The sequence below is a fragment of the Apodemus sylvaticus genome, chromosome 2 (assembly GCF_947179515.1).
Source record: "Apodemus sylvaticus chromosome 2, mApoSyl1.1, whole genome shotgun sequence".
Lineage (NCBI taxonomy): Eukaryota > Metazoa > Chordata > Mammalia > Rodentia > Muridae > Apodemus > Apodemus sylvaticus.
The window spans coordinates 182059402-182080216 of NC_067473.1; the positions used below are offsets into that span (position 1 = coordinate 182059402).

A 20815-nucleotide genomic window follows, 5' to 3' on the forward strand; every position below is an offset into this window, starting at 1 on the left:
CCAGGGTCAAAGGGGAAGTGAGGGGTCACTGTGGCTCCAGGGGCTGTCAAGTGGTGGGGAGGACAGAGCAAGCAGGCCGTGTGACCTGTATCAGAATGTGAGTGTGACTCCGGACAGGGCCAAGGACCCCAGCCTCACTGAGGAGCCATGGAAGGAAGCAGAGAGGAGCGAGCGTTTCCACCATGAGAGAGAGCTGGGTGCTCACCGTGGAAAGGCAAAGGAGGAGAACTGAGTATCTGGCCAGGTGGTGCGTGGGTCCTACCTGTGAGGCTGAGGCAGAGACTTCAGTTCTACGCCATTCTGGGCTATATTGTAAATCATGAATTTCAGTCCAGCCTGAAGCAAGCTCCTCCCTCCCTCTCCTCTCTCTCTCTCTCTCTCTCTCTCTCTCTCTCTCTCTCTCTCTCTCTCTCTCTCTTCTCTCTCTCAAAAAAATTAACAAAAATGTATAAATGTTGTTTTAGCAATGCCACTAAAAAGATTAAGTAACAGGAGGACTAACTTGATGACTAGATGTGTATTTCAGAAGCACAAGCTCATGGGTATGTCTGGATGGGAATGAGCACCTCTAAAGGCAGCTCTGTTTTACACACCACTAACATCTAAATAGTAATAGGTTACATGTACATGTAAAGGTCACAGGTTAAAATCTAGACTATTCTGTAATGTTTTTTACAATGTCTATATCAGAATATTATCATTCTGATAATATTTTTCATTCCTACATGCATGATAACATTCATGTACCTTTGTGTTTGTAAGTAAGTAAAGTCACTCTTATCATACATGTATGATACATATGTAAATGTCTGGATACATATGGAACAGTCATAATCAATAAGTAATTGTATACATGTGTTATTGGTTGAATTAGTTGTCCAGCCCCTGCTGATAGACTGAAGCCCAAATCCATGGGACATAAGCATGGCTGTACATGGAGTTAATGAAATGAATAAGTAAAATATATTCACTGATAGACCCTAATCTAAGAGAAGTCCATTGCTTAAAATTAATGTGTGTGTGTATGTGCGTGTGTGTGTGTGTGTGTGTGTGTGTGTGTGTGTGTGTGTGTGTATCAGATTATACATGCTGCACCCGGTGAACAACTTCAGTGTGTCAGTCAGTTCTTGCGTCCCACTTGTGAAGAAAGGCTGGGTTTTGCTGTGTCTGGCCCATGTGCTTTGTACTCTGGGCTAATTGGCCCAGAAGCTTCTGGCTGAGTCTCCTCTCTTCCTTCTCACCTTCAGAGTCCTACGATTACAGATGAGAATCAGTGTATCTAGCATGGGTCCCAGGGACTGAACCCAGGCTATTGTGCTTGTGCAGAAATAGATTGCATGTTGGGCCTTCCTATAAGAAGTCCTTATAGGAAGATTTTTAGGACACAGACATACCTCTGGGGCGATCAGGGGAGGATGTGTCATGTAGGCTGAAGAAAGAGGCTTCATACGAACTGTTTCATCTCTAAGACCTCCTAGCTTCTGTGCTTGTGAGAAGCATTCCAGTCACCTAAGTAACCTAGTCTGTGACATTTCATTCTCCAACACAACGGTCTAAGGGCCCTATTTGCAAACCTGTTTGGTACTTAAGGGAATGGAGGACAACAAATTTTAGCAGCAGCAATGAGTGAAATATTAACAACTATTGTGTCTCTTCCGTCACGAACAGTTTCTGAAATATATGCGTGTGATCTTCAGCAAATCTTCAGCACATTTCAGAAGCGCCTCTCCAAGAAGCCATACCGTAGCAGCCATCTCCACCCAATGTGAAATTCACATATACTACACCATTTCTACCTCAATATTAATTTTTTATAGCCCAAAATATTTAGACCTTGGTATGTTGAAATCTGCCACCATGTTCGAAACAAATAGAAACATAGTCACTGAGAAGTTTTTTAATGTTGCAATTTAATTCCTAGTTAAGGAAACTCAAAATTACACTTTTACAAATAGGCCATGTTCTTACATAGACATGGGATCTATGAGAATTTGTAAATGGCAAATCAAAAATCAGAAGCTCTCAGAGAAGAATAATTTTGTAGAAACTCTGTCACTCATTCATGCCATCCCACAATTACTTGGTCCAAGAAAATATTACACCAGGCTTATTTTGTAAATACCACACCAGGAACTTAGTGAATGGCAGATAATGGAAAACTCTGACTTTTAAAGTCCAATCATGTGTGTTATTCAAATTGACTGTCAACTACTTAAAAGTAATTTCTTTTATTCCTGCCTCAGTCTTTTTAACCATTTGAACAGTTTTTCCCTCGACCTTTCCAAAATTAATTTTCTTATTTGAAGTTCAAGCCTGGAAAATTCTAGTTCAAAATAACAATTTTTATGAGGTTGAAAAACACACCACGGCCCTAGCATCCTGAACTGTGGGTCACAACCCGACCTGGGGCCAGGTGACTGACCGTGAGCTGGTAGAACAGCAGGCAAGGGTGGAAGGTCGCAGAGGACGCCCAGGTGCTTTCATAGTGCAGCCAAGATTACGGTGTATGTGGGAAAAAAGATTCTAGTCTGGCCTCTTCAGAAGGTTTCCTGATACTGTTGAGTCACACAATAAGACTTCACATAACACTCATCTATAGTTGTGTTATGATACGTTGCTATGGTATATAAAAGACCAGAAAATATTTTTTTCAAACAGGGTTATTTAGCTTAGGAGTTTGAGAAGTAGGTGTGGCCTTCGCCAGGGTCAGGCAAACACTTTCAGCTGCTGCTGACCTAATGCAGAGGCCACTGAAACCTACATCCTTACAGAAAAGAGGTGGTAAATACTTCATCAGCCTGGAGCATTTATTATGCCTTTGTTTTGCTTCCTTGACAACAACAGATTTCTTTCTCTAGGTACCAGGAAATATGAAAACCACTACTCCCCCTGACATATACAAACATGCATGTACATATACCTGCATAGACATGCATGTTCATGCAGGTACACATGTGCACACAAGTACACACACACACACATGTCCCTGTCCTGGGGTGATTTGTTATCTAATGAGGAGACAATCACACAAACACATGCAACTGGGCTCAGGATGCTCTGGGCAAAGCAGAAGAGTACTGAATGTTTCTAGAAATGTTGAGGGAAGACCTTAGCCTGGGAAGAAACTACAGCAAAATGAAGACTTCTGATTTGAATGTTTCCAGGCAATGACCTACGTTCACTAGGAGATTATCCTTCAGGGCACTTGCAGGATCTACCTTCTATGTCTCTGTCTGCCGGAGTACACACAAGCCTCCCTCACTTCCTGGAGGCAGACTGTCGTCTCTCTTCTCAGATGTGCACTTAACACTCCCTGTTCTTACTGCCTAAGACAATATGAGGTTCTCAGGGACAGTGTAGGAGAGAGGCCAAGAATGACGGTTGCTTCGACCCATCTCACAGGCAACTGAAAGAATTGACAACCAGCGCCTTCTGCTTGTGATCCCGTCATTAACCAGCAATGCTCACTCGACACACACTCCTGTATCGGCCCCAGCACACACAGGTGCACACTTCTAATGTACCCAGTACAGGAGCAGGGAGCTGTGTGCCCAGAGGGTGAGCAGAACTGAGAGCTCACGGAGCCTTGCACTTTGCTCTGACAGCAATGGTAACTCAGTGGCCGATGCTAAGCAGGGTAGTGACACGGCCTGATTTGTGTTCCAGATAGATCAATTTTGTGGCTAGAGAGAGATCGATTGGAAAAGGGAAAGGCAAGACAAAGAGACATGCTAAACCTATTGCAGTAAATCCAGAGGGAAATGCTAATGGCCTGAACTAATCGGGATGGAACAGGAGAGGGACAGCACCTGCGGAGAGCAAAGGCCCCAATTAGTTGGCAGAAAAGAGGCATAAGAAAACAGAGAGGAAAACCACAGGTGAGCTTTCCATTTGATTCTGGCGTTTGGCTCAGAAACAGAATCTCATCTACTTCCAAATTCCTTATTCCCTCCTCTCACCTCTTTTAAGTGTGGGCAGCTAATATTTATTGAGTTTTAGAACTTTGTTAAATTTAGAACATTTTACATAGACTAGCATACATGTGCGGTTTTCATATGTGTGCATGTACACATGTACACGCATGCATTTATACTGATTATTCACTGGGAGGGAATAAGAAGTTGGAAACACAATTTAACGGGGAGGTTTATTTGATGAGATTTATTTCAATTTTTTTTGTGTGCACAGTTGTGTACCTTTGAGTGTTTATGTCACATGCATAAGGGACCAGGAGGAGGCCAGAAGAAGTTATCAGATCTCCTGGAGCTGGAGTTGCAGGTGTTTGTGGGTGCTGGGAATTGAACTCCCATCCTCTGAAGGAGCAACAAGAGCCTCTAACTGTGTAGCTTTCTCTCCAGCCCTGTAGTCATGACATTGAGAGGTAGAGCCTTGGGGGAGTGACTAGAGTTGGAAGCTTTGTATTTAGAAGAAAAACAAGAATCCTGTCGGTTGAGACTCTGTGCCATGCCACATGCCACTCTGCATCAGCTGGCATGAGGACAATCTTCTGATGTGGACTTGTCACCTCAGAGCTCTGAACCGTGAGTCAAAACAAACCTTTGTTCTTTCTGACTTTCCTACTCTGTGATGTTGCACTATGAGTAACTGACAGGAAACAAATAATGGTGGTAAGAACCAGAAGGAGAACTTCATGTAACTGGGAACACGTGGAGGAGAGGCCATGCTTATCTTATCAAATGTTGCATTTTAGCTCTTAATGCACAGCACATAGCCTATAAATGTTTTAAAATTTACATATTATAAATTAGTAAGTATTGAGTACAATGACAAGCACTAATGGAAACTTGAGACAAGTTGAGAGACTCTTGTAGTTTTACTGAGAGCTGGATGGGTGCATGGATAGGTGCATGGATGGATGCATGGATGGGTGAATGGATGGATACATGGATGGGTGCATGGATGGACACATGGATGGGTGCATGGATGGGTGCATGGATGAATAAGTGGATGGGTAAGTGGATGGGTAAATGGACAGATGGGAGGGTGGATACGTGGATGGATGGGTGCGTGGCAAGACAGTGGTGTGTGTAGATGAATAGCATGTATGGGCAGATATGCAGACAGATGCATGGATGCCTTGTATGACCTCAACCCTGGGCTTTAGTTCCTCAATTATTTTTCAATTTCTTCATAGTCAACTGGAAAACACTTCCTTGAATCAGTCTCAGGCTCTCAAGTGATGTACTTGTCATGTCTTAGAGTTGCTCCTCACCTTGCTAGTTCAGGGTCAGGAGAATCCTACTCTACCTCTTGGGTTCTGGGTCAGAATGTTTTCAGGGTCAGGTGAACCCTACTCTACCTGTAGAGTTCTGAGTCACAATGTGTCTCCACCACATCAGTGGTTCAACTGCTCTTGTCACTCAAGGTTAGAAGCAGAAATCTTCACACTCAGGAGCATGCCTGGATATGTTTTCCCTCATTGATTTAAACAAATTTCTTCCAAACATTTCCTCTCAAACATTAAGCTTATTTCTAGCATTCTGCAGTTCTTTATATCTCCATCTTACTCTGTTTGACCTACTACAAATGATCAGAAAGAAGGTGCCTAGAAAACAAGAATCCAATCTTCCTGCCCTCCCTCCCTCCCTCCCTCCTTTCTATCCCCCTCTCATCTCTGTCTTGCTCAGGCTGGCCTCCAACTCTTCAGCAATCCTTTCCTCAGCCTTCTAAGAACCAGCATCACAGGGTGAGCCCATTTCGTGCCTAACTAACATTCACTTACTATAATTCTGGAGGCTGGAAAGCCAGAGAGCCAGAGCCTGACGCGTTTCTCCTGTAATGACAGACTGTTTCAGAGATGCTGCTTGTAGAAGCCACTTCATAGAAGGGGCAGAACCGCTCTTGGGATCCTTGCTCCTTAGAGAGTCTCTCTCTTTACCTATTTGTCCTGAATACCCCAGTTCCTAGAAGAATCACCCCAAGAGCTGGGATGCTGCCCCACGAGTTTTGAGCAGACAGACACTCAGACTAGAAGAATTCAATTCTTCTCAGTCAAATCTAACTGAACCTGCCAAAGGCAGGGACTGTGTTTTATGGATCCTTTAATACCCACTTCCAAGCACAGTACCTGGCTCATCTAACATTTTTAAGAAGGAATGAATGCAGAATTTACTTAGTTACGAAGCTAGCCAAGTACCTAAAACTAACTGGAGATGATTCTGGTGGATTGCAAGTTTGAGGTTTGATGAAAGAAATAGATCATAAGCAAATAATTGTATAAATAAGTAACAAATTGGTTTTATTATACATTATATAATTCAAACAAACAACTTTTTAAAAAAAATTGTCTCCTATATTAAAAAGAGCAGGTGGTGAAGAAGATGTGACATCCTACAGAGAAGGTAAGACATTAGTTCCAGGGATGTAGCTCAGGGCTAGAGCATTTCTCCAGAACACAGGCATCCTGGGTTTGACTTTCCATACCATGATAAATTCTAAAGAGTCTAAAAGAAAGATGATTTTCTGTTATATATTTTCAGGGAATAAATATCTTTTCTACTTCATGATCTGTCTTTTATAAACTTATGTTTCAAAAGCCATTCATATCTGATTAGATGGATATAAAGTAAATTATATTTAGGTCAGTGAGGGGGCTCAGAGGGTGGGGGCCCTTGCCACAAAACCTGAAAACCCAAGTTTGATCCGTGTAATCTACATGACCTAAGAGAGAACCATCTCATACAAGTTGTGTTCAGACCTCTCTGGTCAGGCTATATGCATGCACACATGTATACACATGTATACACATGTGTGCATGCAATACACACACATACACACACACAAATACACACTAATTTTTAAGTAAATAGAATGTATTTTCAAAGTGTTAAACTTTTCATTGCTAAGTTGTTATTATCATCTATTTAAGTGCCTGAGTACTGCTGAAGACAAACTGGGCAAACATGTCATAAAAAGAAAAGACAAGATAAATCATACTTCATCCTCATGAGAGCCTCAGTTGATTTTGAAATCTAAGGAAGCTGAAATGTGACTCTTCATACCAGTAAGAACAGCTACACTTTCATTCTCATTATATTTATTTGTTTATTAAAAGTTGTTTTAAGAGTTATTTTTTAATCTTAGTTCTGTGTGTAGAGGGGCACTTAGTGACAACAAAACCTAGAAGAGGGTGTTGGGACTCCTGGAAGTTGAGTTACAGAGGGTGCAGTGTACAGAGGGTGGAGAGCATCCCTGTGGGTACTGAGAATTGAACTCAGGTCCTCTCCAAGAGCATCTAGTGCTCCAGAGGTGCTGAGCAACAGCCCTGCCCGGCACACTTAGATAGAGACAGACAACTCAAACAGCTGGTTGAACTCAGAATGGACAAGTAAAGAATGTCTTTCTCAATGCAAAAAAAAATTGCTATGATAGCATAATATGATTTTCATTTGAAAAAAATTATAAGAATGGACAAGTAAAGAATGTCTTTCTCAATGCAAAAAAAAAATTGCTATGATAGCATAATATGATTTTCATTTGAAAAAAATTATAAGACATGATAATATTTTGTATTAACTCCCATCAAACAGTAGGGAATGGATGCAAATATTACTAGTGAATTTTATTTGAGAAAGTAAAACTTATTGGGCCTTGTCTGGCTCTATCGATGCTCTATAGATATTTTAAAAGAAACATTCTGAGATAATCGTTAGCTCTTAAGTGCTCTGTCACAGGCTAACATTTTTTCAATAGGTGCCATTAATGAAATAGTTTTATGGCTTTTTAATGTAGTGTGGCAAATGAAAACTTTATCCTATTTAATAGTTACCTCAATAGCTAGTTTAGAAAGAGATTAATTTATGAACACTTTAGGAAATAACCTCTCAGAACAGACATTTCTACATATGAATGATGAAGTACCTGTTTTTCTTTCAACTTTTGGGTCAGAATTGGAAATTTCTAATGTGAATGAAAATGCTGGGTTAATCATCTCAGGAACTTTGCTATCTCTGAAAAGGGCACCTTCTTTGGAAGGTGCCGTTGGCTTCTGTGCTCTAGCATGACTACAGAGGCAGCATTTAACCGACTACTCAGGAACTCACATTGAACTGCCCATTCATTTTCGCATGCAGAACTACAACAGAATATACGGCTACATCCTGCCTCTGTGTCTTAACAAGGAGGAATGGAATATTATGGAGAACTTGGACCTAGTAGGATCACAATATTAAGAGGTAGCAACTTAGAAGAAGGGAATTCATCTAAGTCAATTTAGACACAATCAAATGCATCTTCTCTTTCATATCCAACTTGTCCTTAGGGTTTAGCATCTAATTAAAGATTTTTAATTTTTTTAATAGGCATTCTGTTGTTCTGTCTGTCTGGATAGACATCTCATTTCCCGGACTGTGCTCAGGGTCTGAGGTCTTCAGGTGTCCTGGCTGGCACGGATAGGTCCCTCAGAGGCTCATGAGGAAACCAGTTCCTCCGGCTCCCAAAAGCTAAAACAGTGTGAATGCTTACCTCAGGCTTCCCTAAACCCCTCCCTCCTGTAGACTGCCTCATGTCACACATTGGCCACAGTGATGAGAAATGTTGCTGGAGCAGCAGGGAAGAAAGCAGCCATCAGGAAATATATGTGGGATGAATCTTAGCCTATAAGACTCTAAATGGCACATTTCAGACACCTGCAGGTGATGTAATAGAACCCCCTCACTTCCCAAGGAAGCACATAAACCGCTGTCCTTAATACTTGGGAATAAGCTGCCTGGAATGGATGGACTCAACTAGGCTATGATCTACAGTGAGTGACAGGATTTTAATTCTGCCTGCCTCTATTTCCAGAGATTGATCACTCTCTTAACACCCAATTGTGATGTGACAGTGATTTGTCTTCTTTAGAAATCGCTATAATGAGTCAATTAAAAATATCAATTATCATATGAAGCATCTGGGACTGCTCCTGTGACTGCCTGGATGTTCGAAGTGTGAAGGCACAAAGGAAAGTGTTGACCCTCCGAGATACTGAGAAAACATGTCATGAAAACACAGGTCCAGTACCCACCAATGGAAATGACTAGAAAACTACCCCCAGGATTTGTAAGTGCCCCCCACTTCTTCAAGGATCAGGGTCCAGACTAGACGTGGCTCCCACAACTCAGGAAATAGCAGAGTTTGCAGATATGGGGGACTCTGAAGGAAATATTTTCTTCTTTCAAATCCTACATCTTTCTAAGATATTAATTTATTTCTACTTATGTGTTTCTGTGAGCGTGGGTCATCTGTATGCAGGTGCCCGCAAAGGACAGAAGACTTGTCAGATCGCCTGGAGATAAAGTTACAGGTGGTTGTGGGTCACCCAACCTGGGTGCTGGGAATCAGCTCAGGTTGTCCACATGAACAGCAAGTGATAGCAACCCCTGATTTGATGCACCCCAAACCTTCACTGTTTTCTTTATTACTAACTTTGGGATGTTCCTTGTTAGTGTTTTTCACATGTCTGTTTCCACTTGTCTGTTTGGTAGGCTTGAGTTGGAAACAATTACGTGGCTTTGTTTTGTTGTTGTTGTTTTTTTTAAGGAATTGTATTTAGTCTATCGTGGTTCTGTGAAAATAGAGATGCAGAGATTCAATCACATGCCCTTTCTGCATTTTAGCACATCGATTAATTTTTCAGAAGTGTGCTAAATACAATAGCAATATAGTGATTGAAATACTTAATTGCCTTATGAGATTAGCTTAAGTAAATAGAAGTTGATAAGCCAGGCTTAATAAACTTGAAATGTGCCATATTTATTCTGCATCAGTTTTCTGAACAGTGTTTTCTCTTCCAATAAGAAAGGAAACTCTCAGTTAATTAGGTCCTCAGATGCCACAATAAAATTAATGCTTAGGAATTAAATACCATCGACTTCCTCAGGCAAACTTGTTGACATGTTCCTGTTTCTAGTTAATACCACATGTGTCGGTGCCTGATGGGGAGACCTTGTGGGTTCTGCTGTGTCTTTCTGGTACGCAGGTTCTGTGATCTGGCATTTAGAAGACCACATGCTAATTTCTGATTTAACAGAGTCCACAGAGTCAGCTGACACACAGGTCATAGGCAATCAGTGTCCAACAGTCAGCAAAGCATAAGCCAAAACCCATCAACGTGGTAGACATTTATTAAACCAATGGAAGAAACCCAGGTCCCGGCAGACTGCAGGTTCCACGTCAACAGGCAGAGGAAGGGAGATCTGATCAGATCTTTAGGTTTCCTTCCATATTGTGTTAAAATGATTGAGATTAATTCCCCCGATCCCCCAGACCCCTAATTCTCTCCCTTCCTCAGATTATGTAAGTAAAAGCCTTTGGGGGAGTCTGATTTAGTTGCTGAGTTTGAAAGTGTTTATTCCTATAAAGAATCCCTTTGAGCCAGCCATGGCTGAATGTGCCTCTATTATCAGGGAAAGTTTGTCACAAGGGCAGGAACAAAAGCAGAGCCAGGGAAGGAGATACCACCACTTTCATCTACACAGGAGACACACACACACACACACACACACACACACTCTCTCTCTCTCTCTCACACACACACACACACACACACACACAGAGACAGAAACAGACAGAGACAGAGAAGAGAAAGTAGGGTAAAACTGTAGATTCTGCCTTCCCATAATGATGCACTTCCTCCATCAACAACCCACCTTATAAGGTTCCAAAACTGCACTAGCACCAGCAACTAGAGTCTAGGTATTCAAATGTGTGAGTCTGTGTGGGGCATTTCTCTTTCAAACCACCAGATTTCCTGGAGGGGGGGCAAAGCAGCAGATTCAGGACCTGATCCCACCCCCAGGCTCTGCCATTCTGAGGACTTCTTTAGTCTGCTGTTGCCTGTTTGGAATTTGGAAAATTTCCCAGAACAAACACAGCCAAGAGCCTTCAATGATATACAGGGAGGAATCAACTGGTATAGATCTGTGAACTGATTATCTTCACACCAGTACACATGGTTCTATAAGTTATGTGGGAATAAGTTTTGTTATTTTATGATCATGATAACTCCTGGTTTAGAAAATAAATTCTGTAGTAACAGAGTTAAAACAAGAAGAGGAAGAGAAAGAGGAAAAGGAAAGGAAGAAGAGGAAGGAGGAGAAGGAGAAGGAGAAGAAAGAGGAGGAGGAGGAGGAGGAGGAGGAGGAGGAGGAGGAGGAGGAGGAGGAAGAAGAAGAAGAAGAAGAAGAAGAAGAAGAAGAAGAAGAAGAAGAAGAAGAAGAAGAAGAAGAAGAAGAAGAAGAAGAAGAAGAAGAAGGAAGAGAAGAACAACAAGAAGAAGAAGAACAAGAACAAGAAGAAGGAGAAGGAGGAGAAAGAGGAGGAAGAGGAGGAGGAGGAGGAGGAGGAAGAGGAAGAAAAAGAGGAGGAGAAGAAGGAGGAGGAAAAAGTAGTAGTAGTAACAGCAGCAGCAGCAGCAGCAGCAGCAGCAGCAACAGCAGTATAACACTGTAACACTACACTTGGCGGAAATCCCTAAGACCTTCCTGAGTTAAAGGCACTTTCTACGCCATACTCACCCAATGCCCCCTTTAGGAGAAAAGAAAATCCATCCACTCCTTCTTATAAAGTAGAAAACCCCACACAATTTAAATATAGAAGTTTGCAAAGTGCCAGATAGATGTATCTATATTTTCTTTGAGTTGTTAAAATACCCAACATGCCCTTGGGAGTCAACGAGTCAATCAAGACCACCCCCTAGGCCAGTGGCACAAGACATTGGCCTCCTGTCCCTCTAGCAAGGTGACTCTGTGACATTGGTCATATGACACATTCTATTCTGCACCCTGTGCTAAATGATCAATCCAGCTCTTTTCCAACTCATTTTTATAGTGTGCATAAAAACTGTTCTTTTACTGAATTTTGACTTTTCTCAAGATTTTATTATTTCCATATAAAATGCCTCCTTGTCAAAATTTCCAGTGCTTGTGACTATTAGAATTATAGGATTGGAAATTCTTTGTCCAAAATACAGAAATGGACAGAGGTCTACAGCTACCAATAATTGAGTCATCTACTCCTCCCAATTCTGTTTCTAAACTAAACGCTGTAGAGGAACAGAGGTTTCCTGAAAATCATCTGATGAGAGGCAGTATACAGAGGGAAGGGACCCAGAGAGAGAAAACTGCAGAGCAAGCCTCAACCCTTCCACCAGCCAAGGCCTCTAAAGGTTGTCCCAGGTTGAAAGTGTTTGGTGTATACCAACATACACACGCAACAAATTGATCCTGTCCCTTTAAGGTAGGATTGAGTTTTCTAAGATAAGCAACCACAGAGGATGTGTCTTACTTCCAACACAAACTCCTTTTTCAGGTACCAAAGCTACTTAAAGTTTTATTTGAAGGTAGGTTCTTGGCAGTAGCCTCAGCACTCACAGGCTAGTTTTTCTCACAAGTTGGGGCTCTACTCTGAAGACTACGTGGATATACTCCTGAGACCACTGGAGTGATTGAGCTAAATTGTGTATGCACCCACTTGGCTTAGAATCCAGAGCTAACATTTTAGGTGCTCTGCACTCCAGACTTATTTAATGGGCTGTCATGGTTACTTTCTGTGCCCAGTGAGCTAGGACTGTCAGATACACATTAATCTTGTCAATTACATGTTATGAACTTATTATTCATATTGTAACCTGCTTAAGGTTTTCACAAGAACTGACAAGTTACTCCTTTTCCTTGAGTGAATTTATTAAGATAGAGTTGACCTACCCAGACTGTTTTCATATGAGTCTTTCAAGTTCATATCTCCTGTCTCTCATGAGATGACACTTGACTTACTAATTCATCTTTATTATTGGCCAAGTACTGAGTCGGATACTTCAAATCCCAAGATGCCACAGGCTGAGGCAGGAAGACCTAGGTCTGTGATCAACAACAACAGTGGTTATAAACAAACACCATTATTCATTCTCACTGAAGTTTACAAGCACTTTTTAAGGTCTTAAGTAATAGGTAGGAAAAATGAAGAACTAGGTATGGATTCGTGAGGCTATATGTTTTGGGCTTGATTATGTGCCCAAACAGAATGTGGCTGTGAGCTGACAGGAAGACTCCCGGGCAAGCCTGGAGGACCCTTAGTGCTCACTCTCTGTGCATCTCCTCAGTGTGTTCTGAGGTCTCTGTCCGCTAACTCTGCTGCTCTCAGTCTGTGCTGCGCATTCCAGTGGCAGGAGCTACGGAGGATTTTGTTTGTCTGCTCCACGGCAGGAAACACTTTCATCATTATTTTCAAAACTGGAGCAATGCCTCCACTGATACCTCTATTCCCCAAGGAGCCTCTTTTTCTGCAAATACGATTTGTTGACTCAGACTGCAGGGGCCAGATTCCTCAGTCAGTGCCTATAGGGAACGTTTATCCACGTTTTAGCTCCTAAACAAATCCCGGCCTGACGTTTCACAAGCCGATGAAAAGTCTCTGGTTTTGGGTCCACACGGTATGTGGGCTAGCCAGTGTTTGCCCCTGAGAACTGCACCATAACACAGCGACTGCCATATACAGAAATCATGTTGCCAGCCACAGGGAAATGGGGTGAGCAGTCACCCCTAAGATGGCAGGCTTCATTTTGCTCTGCACTTTGTTTCAACGCAATCAGCAGAGAGGCGTCTATCGAGTTCTCCTCATGCCCACCCGGCTCCTTCTTGAGGCTTACTCCACCACCCAGGTGTCAACAAGAGCAGGCCACTTTCTTTCACAACCCACTTCTGCTAAGTTCTAGAGTCTGGCAAGGTGCCAAGCTGAAGTTGGCCAGCAGCAGTAAAAAGCTCTATTCAATTTTATTCCCAAGGTAACTGCAGAAGTGGTATTGTTTATGACTTTAGACAGGAATACCAAACAGTTGAAATACCAACTGTTTTCACAAAGGTAAAACTTGGTTTGGTCCGTGATACATTGAGACGACTGGAGAATTGAACATGGGGGCTGTCACAGGGAGTGAGGAGCCCTGTGCTCCTGACTGTGTCTTGCTCTGTAGCCCTGCTAATGTCCACCTTCACTATGTTCTTCTCTTCTGCATAGTATTTGCTAATGAACTTACTTCTGCATCTGCTTAAAAATATATTTACTTTTCTTTTGGAAAAGAAAATGATACTATATGCATATTTTGCAATGCAGTCTGAGGCAAAGGATTTTTTTTTAAAGCAGTGGCCTCTTGTTGCTTTAGTAAGCTTGATTACAAAAAACAAACAAATGAACAAACAAACACAAAACAAAAAAGTACAATTGCATTGGCTGTGTGTGTTTCAAGTGAGGAGTAGTTCTTTACACAAAGAGAAAGAAAACCAAAGACCCTTTATGCTTACAGAGTTTAGAGTAACAATGGAATATAAAATTCTATCCTTAGTATGGTAATTATTCCAAGAATTTTAAATCCTTAGAATACAGCATTTAATTATCCTTTTTTTAAAAAAAAAAAAAACAAATTCTATGTGTCTAGACTAAATGATGATCTATAAAGTTTGAACTATGTAATTGTATTCTGAAATGGATAAGTCAAGGGTCCAGGATGCAAAGAAAATATGTTATTTGTTTGAAAACAAAGGGAAACCAAGTCAAGAAGGATATAGGCTAAATCAGTAACAAACAAACAAACAAAAACTACACAGAGGAGAAAACGGAGGTCTGGATTTTTTACAGTCCTGAGTTTTGAGCTGTGATACTTAGCTTAAGAAATCTCTGCACAACCTGACTAGAAATCAGTTCTAATTCTCCTGTTTTTTGCATGTTTACACCTGTGATTTTAACACTTATTTCTAGTCTTTAAACCTTTAAATTATATTGAACAACTAGGAAATCATAAATGTCACAGAGAGGCCAGGGGAAAGACCACAGGTCGAGGAATGGACCCCTCACATGGGCTGAAGCAGGTTCAAAATACCAGGAAGAGAGAAGCAACACACAGCAATCGACAGCGTAAGAGAAGGCCAGTTTCTAGTTCATAATGTGAAGGGCTGGCTTCCAGGAGCATGAGGCTGGCTTCTCAAAAATCCAGCCGGAAATCAATGAGGAAATAGCCATTAGGTGGGGCCATAGACCCCCAGGGCTCACCCAGAAAGTCTCTGTGTCTTAAAGGTTCCACAACTTCCTCAAACACCATCGCCATGGGTGGGGCAAGGGCTGTCCAAAATTCATGAGTCTAAGAAGGTCATTTCACATTCTAACTACAATGGGTTATTAATATATGGAGGACACAAGGGTCCCATTCTCTCTAGGTAATTCAGGGTTAAATTACTGGACAATGAGAAAGTACCGGAAAGCAGTTCTTAAAAAGTGAACTCCGACATTATATTCTTATTTTAGCAGTACACTGGAACTGCAAGGCACAAAGGGGAGGTGTAAAGGGCAAGTACTGGCTTTGGTGGCACAGACGGGAGATACGAGCTTACGCAAACTAACGCAAACGCTTCCCACACCATCACCATCACTGTGTTTTATCTCCTGCTCGCTCAGTGCATGAACTCATTTCCTGGTGTGACAGTTATGTTAAATACTCCAACTAAAAGCCACGCCTTCCACCCACTCTGGAATTAAAAGCTCAGAGTACTTACTGCACCCAGCCTTGTAGCTGAAACCAGGAGGAAGGAGGAATCCTTGTTGGGCAGCTGCTGCGAGGGTCCGCTGGTCAGGGGGGAACACGGGAATCATCAATGGCGGCAGCTGACCTTGAACCTGCTGAACGTGAGAGAGCGAATCAAAGAGACGAAGTCTTGGTGATCCGTTTCACCCCATGAAGCCCTTAGGTCACTAGAACAGAAGATCGTTCATCCAGAGTCTATCTCACTCTTGTCGGAATGGCTATCTCCAAGAATGCAAGCAACGAACTCCAAGGAGACAATCAATTGGTGAGCTTGAGTGGAAATCGGTCCATCCAGTCAGTATAGGGCTCTTTAAAATGCTAAAAAGGGAACCACCACCTGACCCATATGTCCCTCGCCTGCACGTGGACCTGAAAGATGCCCATGCAACCTGCCACACGGACACTTGCGACCCACACAAGCTTCTTACAGTATCAAGCATGGCAGCCAAGGCCTGAGATGAGCCTCAGCATCTACCCCAAAGTGATTAAATCAAAAAGAGCAGGGCAAATACACCGTGCAGTCTTAGTCACAATAAAGTAGGAGATTATGTCCCTTGGGAAGAATGTTAACTCTGGAAGACAAACATTGCATGTCTCCTTTCATTTGGAGTTCAGGATTTTATACAGTTATATAGAGTCACTTCTTTCTACACACACACACACACACACACACACACACACACACACACATATATATACTGACATGAAACCAGAAGTAAGAGAGCATAGGGAATGTTAGCACTGGTGGCTATGTTAAAAATACCTAATTCACATGAGAGGAAGAGTCATTGTGAATCCCAGTACTGCATGCAATGAACATACACTAAAAATAAAGGTAAAAACTAGTTGTTGGTATGAAAGTTGTTTGGATACTTGGTCTTAAGAGCATGCCTTTGGAACAGAGGGAACAGCTAGAAGACCTCACACCTTCAAAGGATAACTGAGTTCAACATCAAACAAAGTGTATGCATTTGGCATGAAGTCTCTCAGTGAAAATACCGCACTCTTGTCTTTCAGCAGTGAGATACTGTTTAAAGAGTTGCCACCCTCCAGAATGGAGGAAACCATTCTTTATAAACCACACCTTCTAGTGTTAATTTTATGTGTGCATGTAATGTATGTGTGTGTTTATGTATGTATGTGCATATGAGGGTATACACATTTGCATCTAGCTTTGCATTGCATGTGAAGGCCACTGGCCAGTGTCAGGTATCTCCGTCAGTTGCTTTGCACTGTAGTTTTTTGAGGCAGCCTCTCTCATCAAACAGGAACTCATCAATTGGCCTGACTGGCAGGTGAGTGAGCTCTAGGGATGCTCCCATTTCTGCTGCCCCAGGGCTGGGATTATAGACAAGCACTTGCCTGGAGACCTGCATCCAGGTCCCATGCATGCTTCCTTAGCGATGTTGCTACTTGAGGCATCTCCTCAGCTTCCACGTTCTCTCTTACAGAACTAAAGCCAAATCTAATCATCATATCTGCAAATAGCTATTATTTGGCGATCAATTTTTATGTTCACAAATAATATTGAAATTTTACAATATTATGAATAGCTTTGAAGAGAGTATACAAAAACAAATGAAAAAACAAACCCTGCTTTTTGCCTCTCATTTGAGGAGATGCAACTACCACAGAAAGTCTCCATGTGGCTACAGAATTTGACCGACTATTGAAACCAGTCACACCCTTCCCGGAACAACACGGGCTGTTTCAGTTGTCCTCTCTCCTCTGGACTCTAGGTTTCTGGAACTCATTCATCTTATCATCTGAAATTCATATCAATTAATAAATAATGAACTATCAAAGCAGAATCGCTGGATGAGGTGATGGCTAAGTCAGTGAAATACTTGTTCACTATTAACAGGGCCCATGTCTAGTCCCGAGCCATGTAAGAAAAGACAGAAGGGTGATGTGTGTTTGCTAGGGAGGCAGAAGCAGGCAGATGCACATACATGTACATAGTAAATTAAGATTATTTTTGGAAAATACAATCTAGCATAACCATCTCTACAAATATGCCATGTAGTTGTCTGGTGTAGAAGTTAGCAACTAATATAACTAGCATTTATTTTTCAAATAAATATTTAGGTGAGGTCTCCCAGGTGAGTAGATCTGTTGATCAGTGTTTGTCCCTGAGTATATGGTAACTGATTTGGAATCATGTTAAAAGTCAAATACCTGACACTGTGTTCTTTACTAACCTTTCCATACAATAACTAATTCAGAAATGTAGAAAGTATTTAATAATTACCAACTATGTGTGTGAAATTGAGATTGATAGTCAGAATATAATCACCAAGAAAACCGAGATCCCATGATCTCTGTGGTGTGTGTCAGCCTGCTTCTTTCTGCTGTTCTCCAGCCCTAGGAATCCTAAGATGCTCATGCTTCTCATCAGTTCTGACTTTAAAAGCTCACCTCTGGCTTTTCCTTTGTTTCATCTGCCACAATAAACCTCTGGGCTTAAATCTCTCCAACACTGCCTGTTTCACATGTGGGGTCAGGGTCAGGACAAGGGAGGGTTGAATAAGTGAGAAGAAAGCAAGAGGAGGAAGGGAAAGGGAGGAAGAGAGAAAGAGAGGGAGAGAGGGATACAGGAAGACAGAAGGAGAAAGGGAGAAAGGAAGACAAAAGGATAGAGGGGATAGCCAGAGGAAGCAGAAGGAGGGGGGAAGGCGTGAGAAGGAGAGAAGGAGAGAGGAGGAGAGAAACAGGGAGGGAGTGAGAAGGAGAGAGAAGAAGAGAAAACATATAGGAGGATGTGAAGGAGTCCTGTTTTAGCAATGGCTGTTAGTCACAAACTGTATCTTTTGCCAAGTTATAACTCTCTCTGCCACACACAACACTGGAACCAGAGGGACTGGAATGAGGGAATACTACATCAAGATAAAGACTGAAGCTTGGATGATCTTGGTTGCTGTTTCTAGAACAGAATGGAAGAAGGTAAATGCTTATGGAAACACCATTGATTAAGAGTCAAAGGTTAGAGTATGTGACTGCACAAATGTAGAGACATTAAGTCATGAAGCCAACAGATATCCACCACAAACAGCATGAGTTACTTCAGGAAGGTATGAGAAAGCAGATGAGAATAAGAGGCAAAGAGACAGATGACTGACCAGCCACACTGATTATGGGTGATGGCTAGCCACCACGCAGTCTTTCCATTCCATACAACACATTAAATCAGTCATTTTACACAATCCAGCTTATTTCTAAGACAGCGTAGGTTACAACATGTATCATAAGTTTAATAACATTTGAAAGAAAAAATAGAAGATAATCTTTGGACTAAACATATTTGAGGAAAAGACCATGAGGAACAGCCATATCTCAGGTTGTTATGACATAAGCAAAACAATACCCAGACCTACATTGACCATAAATCTGATCTTAATGAAGCAACTATATCAAACTTATAAGTCCCAGAGCCCTGTGACAAGCTTCGAGAAAGCCCAACATGATGTCCCTGTCCATGTTCAGTCCCAATGGCTGAAGAAGATCAGCACCCTTGGTGATCTCAGTGTGTACCCAAGCTTAAAGAGAAAATGGCACTGAGACAAGATCCCACCGTAGAGCCCTGGGGAGACTTAAACTCCGGCAGAGCCTCCTTCTTCAGCATCCCAGGTCCTGGGATTTCAGGCTCTGGATGACACCAGCAGAGCTATTTTTCAAGAATTCATCACTGTCAACAACTCTTTGAGTCTTGTCCAAAGTGCCTTTAGACATGTCAGCAAGGGGAAGGGAAGGCAATAACAGACACTAAGTTATGCCCCTTATAAAATTCCTCCCAAGTGATTCTCAGATATATAATTCCATTTGGTTGCCATGTTTATCTCCCAAGGCTCAGATCTGCACTGAATTTATCCCTCTTGCTTTTTAGCTTTGGATGGTGTACTTTCATCTAATGACAAATGACTAAGCCTTTCAGTATGGATTTTCCTTTCTCCCTAGCTCTTTGTCCAGATGTTTCTGCTGCCTTCCGTCGCACACCCTTTGCCCCCACCCCGGTAGATCTTAAGGACAAGTTTGCAGGCTTCCTTTCTGCCTGGCCACACCAGAATGCACTCAACAGCATCCCCTCATGCTTCCACTAATCAATCCCCCCTCCACACACACACACTGTTTTCTCATGGCAAGTTTGTACTCATTCCTCAGATGATTTTGTCTCTCCTTATCAGGCACTTCTTAGTGCATCCAACTGTGGAGTAGAAAGAACTACTACTGCATTTTATAATTTAATAAGCTAATGCTTGAGAAAGGTAACAGGATGCTTCCAGTATTGAATGAATTTTTAATCATATTGAGTTTCCCCTGTGAACTACATTTTTTTTTTTTAAGAAAAAAAGAACTCAACTTCTTTCTCACTGTGTTGTTTGGACCCAACAGCTCAGGCTCCTATATGGAGGACTCATGAGCCAACAGGTTGGATGGACTGGGCGCTCCCTCACTGAAACACCTACAATCTATCAACTGCAAAGTCTACAAAATTAATGGGGAAGCCCAGCTTACCTGCTGCCCAGAAAGGAATCCAATTATCAGAGAAATACAGCAGAGAATGTTCCAGAGGTTTTGTGTTCTTACATATTCGGGGCCACACAGGTTCATATGTCACATCTTTGAAGAAGGTAATATAGAAGTGTGAGGCACACGTTATGCACATGTGCCCTGCCAAGCTGTCTTAGTTACTCTACCTTTCTGACACGTTTTATGATTGTGGAGGGGTTGGTTATCCTCGTGTTACTGTTTCCTTTGGCAAACGTTCTCTGGGTTTTTCGTGTCTTCTCATTAGTTTTAGGATATGGCGTAGACACTGGAACTGTCTTGATACAGTGATGGGTAACCAGGCTTTTCATTTCTCTCTTGGTCTTGTGCTAGTTATGTGTTTCCCTGTGGGTTTCCATGCTAATTTCTCCCTCTCTGCTGGGGAACAGGCCTTGCTGCATCTCAGGTTGGTCTCAAACACAGGTCTGTCTTGCCTCTTCTTGTGAGTGCTTGGGTTACAGGCGTGTATCACCAAACTTGACATACATTTTCTTAAATAAAGCACACACACACACAATTTTTATATAGAGATTTTTCTCAGAGACATTACTTAATGGTTGTTTTTACTATGGGGTGAATGTGAGAGTATTATTCCATAATGCAGTCTATTTTATGTGGTAAAAGTTGTAATGTTATAAGGGACAAAGTAAAATTCCTGGGGCTTTTTATTAAATTTGTATATTTGAAACTTTTATTTTATTA

At 41.8% G+C, this 20815-nt stretch overlaps 1 protein-coding gene across 8 annotated transcripts in view; it reads right to left on the reverse strand.

Annotated features, from left to right (window-relative positions):
* Positions 1–20815, reverse strand: part of Sox5 (SRY-box transcription factor 5) — a 974603-nt gene that overhangs the window by 109202 nt on the left and 844586 nt on the right. For 6 of the 8 annotated variants that reach the window (XM_052175238.1, XM_052175240.1, XM_052175243.1 and 3 more), the window contains one exon: positions 15540–15663. In XM_052175238.1, coding sequence (XP_052031198.1) covers positions 15540–15663 — 124 coding nt within the window. The remainder of the gene's footprint in view (positions 1–15539; positions 15664–20815) is intronic. The other 2 variants (XM_052175244.1, XM_052175242.1) reach the window with 1 other exon arrangement.